Source organism: Chinchilla lanigera, unplaced genomic scaffold, assembly GCF_000276665.1.
Source record: "Chinchilla lanigera isolate Chin_1 unplaced genomic scaffold, ChiLan1.0 scaffold00074, whole genome shotgun sequence".
NCBI classification, from domain to species: Eukaryota; Metazoa; Chordata; class Mammalia; order Rodentia; family Chinchillidae; genus Chinchilla; species Chinchilla lanigera.
The window spans coordinates 9,886,819-9,893,702 of NW_004955475.1; the positions used below are offsets into that span (position 1 = coordinate 9,886,819).

At 35.7% G+C, this 6,884-nt stretch overlaps 1 protein-coding gene across 1 annotated transcript in view; it reads left to right on the top strand.

Annotated features, from left to right (window-relative positions):
* Positions 1-6,884, top strand: part of Kif4a (kinesin family member 4A) — a 124,333-nt gene that overhangs the window by 41,186 nt on the left and 76,263 nt on the right. Inside the window, exons 8-9 of the mRNA XM_005401621.2 lie at positions 4,450-4,566; positions 6,562-6,737. Of these exons, the coding sequence (XP_005401678.1) occupies positions 4,450-4,566; positions 6,562-6,737 (293 nt within the window). The remainder of the gene's footprint in view (positions 1-4,449; positions 4,567-6,561; positions 6,738-6,884) is intronic.

Here is a 6,884-nt window from a genome sequence, read left to right on the forward strand (position 1 = left end):
AAAAAAAAAAAAAAAAAAAAAAAAAAGAAACTGCCTCAAAAACTACAGAAAAATGAGTTAAATTTGATGTACACAAGTTGTACATTGGTAGTGTGTTAACATTTGATAATGTAGCACCTTGGAGTGAGCTATTTAAATGTAGCTTTAAAGTAGTTAAATAACTTAATAGAGGTAATATTATAGAACATATGTAGTGCCACTGGGCTATATGCAGACCATTGCCTACTTATGCTGGTTCCACTTCATGATTTTTCAACTTTATACTGGTGCAAAAGCAGTATATATTCAATAGAAACCATAACACAGATTTTGAATTTTCATCTTTTCCCTGGCTAGCAACAGATGTGTGGTATAGTACTCTGTGGTCGTGTTTGACAGCAGTAGTGAGTTGCAGCTCCCACTCAGCCCCATGATCAAGAGGGGAAGCAACTGAGACTATCGTTAGTGTACTGTGCTGCTAAAGCTATCATGTTCATTAGTGTAGGTGTGTACTAAGTGTGTTTCCTACTTGTGATATTTTCAACTTATCATGAGTTTAACATGACATAACCCCATCATAAGTCAAGGAGTGTCTGTGCTTAAAATGGCAAATTTTTCAGTCATGAACATTTCACTATAATGAAAAGTGATATATTTTTTAAAAATCTCAATTACATAGTTTTGGAAATACAGTTCGAAAATTACTGTCCTACAGGATAAATTCAAATACCTGTACATGACATCTAAGGCCCTTTATGATCTGTCTCTCACCGGCCTTTGGCCTCATTGTCATTTTCCATCTCATGACTTACACTGTAGTCACACTACCCTACTGAAATTCCAGAATGTATGTTTTTCTCACAAACGTGCTTTGGCATGTATAATTTCTTCTGCTTGGAATGCCTTTACACTCTACTTTCCTACTTTTCTTCCATTGATACTGTCCTGCTCATCCTTCGTGATTTGCTCAGATGTCTCTTGTGTTCTGAAGGCTTCTTTTACATTTCCAGGTAAAGTTTACTACTCTCCTATGAGAACACATTTTATTTTATTTTACTTTATTTTATTTTATTTATCTTTTGAGAACACATTTTAGCTGTACATGTCTCCTCCTTAACATCCTATTTACAATTATTTGTTTATGCCTATCTCTCCTTTTAGACTATGTATTCCTTGAGCAGAGATTGTGACTACTCATCTTTATATTTCTAATACCTCACTAGCATAGTGCCTAGAATTATACCTATTCACGAAATGTTCAATGAATAAAGGACTTAGATATGTGGGATGAGAAAAGAGGAGGAGTCCAGAGTGAATCAGAGTTGTTATTGGTTGGTTGACAGGTTAGAGGGTAAGACAATGAAAAGGAACTGTTCCTGAAATAGAATACATTTTCAGTGAAAGATGATTTTGTTCTGTTCAGTGTTTTTAAACAGTGCCCTAGCACAGTGGAGGTATTCAGTAAACAGTCAAAGTACAGGCTTGGGCATCAGGAAAGAAGTCTGGTTAGAGCTGGATGTGGTGGTACATGCCTGTAATTCCAGCACTTGGGAGGCTGAGACGTGAGGATCACTGTGAGTACACTGCACTACAAAGCAAGAGCCTGTCTCAATCAATCAATCAATTAATAGTCTCGTTAGAGATACAGATTTTTTTTTGTCTTTTTGAGACAGTCTCACTGTGCAGTTTAGGCTGGCCTTGAGCTCACATTGTAGCCCAGGCTGGCCTCGAACTCACAATGATCCTCCTGCTTCAGCCTCCCGAGTGCTGGGATTATAGGCATGCACCAGCATGCCCAGCAAGAGATACAGATTTGAGGAATCTTTAGTTTATGGGTGTTTATTGGACCTCTCAGTACAGATGAAACAACACAGGGCAAGTATACTGTGTATATTAATAATTTGAGACACTTCCAAGAGAATAGCAACATTTAATGGAAAAGAGAAAGAATGTCCCACAGAGTAGATGGGGAATGAGTGAGAACGGGGGATGCAATAGTTGCATGGTTCTGGAGAGAAGAATTAAGAGCTCAAGAATTCTGTATATAAATTTTCTAACAAACCTCCGTTTGGCCCCATGTCTCCTCCTTCCATACTACCTGCTACCTCTGAGTAAGCAAATTAGCTTATTTCTACGTACATGTAGATGAAAGATTGAGACCATGAATTTAGGAGCTCTACAACTTACATTTGAATCCTGACTACCATATGTTAGCTGTATGATCTTGGGCAAGTTACCTAATCTCTTTGAGGCTCAACTTTCATTTTTTTATCTTGGTACTTTTTATAATATAAGTTCACTAACATGAGTCAATGTGTAACAGATACTTCCAGAATATTTTCCTACAACCATCAGGGATGCGTGAATGCTGTTTTCTTACATTCTTGGAGCTTTTCTGGAGCTTTTCAGTTAAGGAAAGCCAAGAGAAGTTTCTCTGAACTGTCATTAGATATTTTTTATAATATTAAAACTCAAAGGTGATACAGAATTCTTAATCATAAATTAATTAGATCTAAATTGATTATTCCACCTACACTGTATACTTTTATTCATAGTTTTGAGTGGGAGTGATACATATGTATAATTCTACATTATGCTGAAGCCTCTTTTCTGAACTCCAGCCTATATTTTTATTTGAAATATCAGATTGGGATATAAGAATTTGGCTATTTTAAAATTATTATATCTAGGAAAATGTACTTTTGCAGGGTACTTCATGGCTGTACAATTTATGATTTAGAAACATTGGAACTGGTCTTGACTGGACTGAGTTGGGGCTCCTCTTGGGTAGCTTACTCCTCATATAAAAATATTTCTTTGATTACTCTTCTAATTTGAAAATTTTGGTTTGTATTGGATTCCCTTACACTTACTCAGTAAACACTTAGTTAGCATTTAGTAGCTGGTAGATTCCCTACTGTAGAGTAATTCCATCCATTTGAACTATGTTATCCTCTTACAATTGCTTGCTTGCTTTTAGAACATTCACAACCAGGTTATTTTCTTGGCTGAGAGTATGAAAAAATATCAGGAAATTGATAGTCACAATAAGGGTGAAGAACAGGACCCATGAAAGATGCCATTAGAGAGGAAATTGGAGTTAGGATCTTATAAATCTGCTTGTTTCAAATTATAAGGGAGTCCAAAGTATGGCTGAATAAGTAAAAGGTAGAATAGAACTAATAAGGATGCCATTTGTCTTACTCCATTTCTGCTACTTTAACAAAATACTTCAGGTTGGGCAATTTGCAAACAATAGAAATCCATTTCTCACAATTCTGGAAGCTGAGAAATCCAAGATTGCAACACTAACAGAATTGGTATCTGGTAAGGTCATCTTTTCACTATGTCCTTGCCAAAAAAAAAAAGACCTGGGAGGGCGAAAAAACAAAATTAACACTGTCCTTGCACGACAGAAGGGACAGAAGGACGTAGAGGCCTAGCTAGTTTCCTTTAACCCTTTTAAAAGGCATTAAGCCCACCTACTTGGGCAGAAACTTGGTGACCTAATCACCTCCTAAAGGCCTTAGCTCCTAGTACTGTTACACTGGAGATGAAATTTGAACATGAATCAGGGAAAAGATGCACAATTCAACTATAACACCATCATTTATCATTAAATGTTGCTTTATATATGTAGTATCTTATTTAATTCCCATTACAACCCAATATGGTGGTTATATTTGCCTCATTTTATGAGGAACTTGCCCAAGATCTATCTCTAGTCATTGACAGAGCCAGGATTAGAACCTAGGGCTGTCTGACACCAAAACCCATGCACTTAACCAGTGTACTATACAGCCTTTCCACAGTAAACATAATAATGGAAAGTTAGGTATTTTAGAGGGACCTCAGAGGTTACCAAATGTTTGAAGAGAAACCTCAGAATTAAATAAAGTGATAAATAATTTTTATCCTTTTTGAAGCAATAAAAGGAAAGGTATTCCAGGGTGGCATAAAAAACAACATAGGACTTGACTGAAATCCTGAGATGGAATCTCAGACCCACCACTTACTAACTGTAACCTTAGGCAAGCCATTTAATCTCTGATCTATTTTCCTTATCTGTAAAATGAAAATGATAGTAAGAATAATGCTAATAAGGTTGTAAAAAGTATCTATTCATCCAATTTCACAGCATTTGAGAATTATGGTAATTGATGTAAAAAATAAATATCTATACAGATGGTTGTTGTCATAGTGATAGTTTTCTGTCTGTGCTGTTTCCATGGAAAGGGCAAGAAGTGACGATGGACTCTATTATGCAAATCTAACACTTGGACCGTTGTCCTTTGACGTAACAGAATGTTTAGTCTCTGAAAAGAATAAACAGGTTTAAGAAGTTTCTTTAGGTTTAATGGCAATTATATCAATGGGATCTTTACTTCTTTCCTTTTTTAGAAAAAATATAGATATATGTTAGATACTTTACCAAGCAATTTACCAATCACTTTTGTGTTCTGCTACTAGGTATTAATATTAACCGAGGCCTCCTATGCTTGGGAAATGTAATCAGTGCTCTTGGAGATGACAAAAAAGGTGGCTTTGTGCCCTATAGAGATTCCAAATTAACTCGACTACTTCAAGGTAAGCCCAAAGTGCCTCTAAAAATAGGAGAGAGTAACTTAGAATGATAGTGCTCAGAAAGCAAAGGTGAAACTGATAAAAGAAAAACAATAACAACAAAAAAATCCTCCCTATTTGGGCAATCACATACACAGCTATCTAATTGATAGAGACAGCAAGAGAGCTATTAGGATTCAGGTGTCTAAGATAATGAAAAAATATCTTCATATATGGCTTTGAGAGCCAAGAAATCTATGGAGTGCCAACTGCACGTAGTACTTTGCACCTGAAAATGAACTCGGTTACTGTTTAATTAATAGTGTTGCTAAGCAGAACTCTCTGCAGAGCTCAAACTCTACCAAGAGGGGGCATCCTAAGAATGTTTAATCTCAGTAGTGGCTTCATTTAACTTTCCTCAGCTACCTCCCAATTGTTTTAACCTGATTAACTACTGAATTCGTGGTTTCTCTTGGCAATAGGGACACATGAAATAGGATTCTAAAAGTTATATCATTTCACACATCAGAAACAAAAATCAAAATGGATCAAAGATCTAAATGTTAAAACAGAAACAATCTGCTAGAAAGTAAAATAGGCATAGAAATAGACAAGGACTTTCTGAACAGAACGCCATTTGCACAAAAAATAACATCAAGAATCAACAAATGGGATCATATCTAATTAAAAAAACCTTCTGCACAAAAAGGGAAACAACTAACAGAGTGAGGAGATAACCTAGAGAATGGGAAAAAATCTTTGCCAGTTACCACTCAGAGGACTAATATCTAGAATATATAAAGAACTCAAAAAATCAGACCCCCAGAATAAAAGACCTATTCAAAAAATGGGCATCTGAAATGAATAGACACTTCTCAAGAGAAGTACAAATGGCCAATACATGAAAAGATGTTCAGCATCTCTGGCCATTAGAGAAATGCAAATTAAAACAACACTGAGATTTCATCTTACTCCAGAAAGAATGGCTATCATCAAGGAGTCAAATAATAACAAATGCTAGAGAGGCTGCAGGGAAATAGGAACCCTTCTACGTTATTGGTGGCAGTGTAAGTTAGTACAGCTCTTATGGAAATAAGTATGGATATTCAAGGAACTGAAAATATAAAAATTCCATTCAACTCAGCTAATTCTCCTCCTAGGTTTTTTTTTTTTTTTAAAGGAGGAGAGGTTTATTTTGGTTCATAGTTTCAGTCCATGGACAGCTGGCTCCAAGGCAGAAACTCTCCAAGATAATCTTCCTGAAAGAGTTAAAGACATATTATAGTGATACAATGCATACCGATGTTTATAGCAGCACAATTCAGAATAGCTAAATCTTGGAAGCAGCCTATATGTCCATCGACAGATGAATGGATAAAGAAAACGTAGCATTGGGGCTGGGGATTTAGCTCAGCGGCAAAAGCGCCTGCCTGGCATGCGCAAGGTCGTGAGTTCGGTTCCCGGTACCGGAGAAAAACAAAAAAAAGAAAACGTAGCATTTATACACAGTGGAGTATTGCTCTGCCATAAAGGATAAACATTGCGTTATTTGTATGAAAATAGATGCACCTTGAGACCATAATATTAATTGAAATAAATCAGACACATGAGCTTAAATATTCTACGGTTTCTCTTATGTTAGAAACCCAAAATATAAATAAAGAACAAAATAAAAGATAGATAATAGGAAATAGGGGGACACATCTTTTGCAAAACAGGACGGAACCAAGAGATGTAAGGAGTAGGGAGGGTAAAGAGGGAGAAGGGAATAAAAAATAAGGTTTGTTATGTACATTTATTAGCTCCCATGAAGGATGTAATCATTATGTGCTGCAAGCATATACTAATAAAAAAATAAAACTTCAAAAAAAGAAATCTTAGTATAATAGAAAATTTGTAAGTATCTAAGAATTTTTACCTCTATCTTTTGAGTTTGAAGTCACCATCCCAAATGAACAGTTGGTGTTTGTATCCTGCTTGATTTCATTTTATGCATTATTCTTTATTGTTGTTTTTCAGATTCTCTAGGAGGTAATAGCCATACTCTTATGATAGCTTGTGTAAGTCCTGCTGATTCCAATCTAGAGGAAACATTAAATACTCTCCGCTATGCTGACAGAGCAAGAAAAATCAAGAACAAACCTGTTATTAATTTTGATCCCCAGACAGCTGAACTTAATCATCTTAAGCAACAGGTATAAAGGAGTTAGATTTTTATGGGAAAATTACAAGTATGTGAGGGGAATGATAGAGCTTTTGTTTCTCAGCTTCTCCTCTATCAGCAATTTTGAGGTGTTCCTTAAGCATTGTTAGAGTATTTCTTTTTTTTTTTTTTTTTTTTT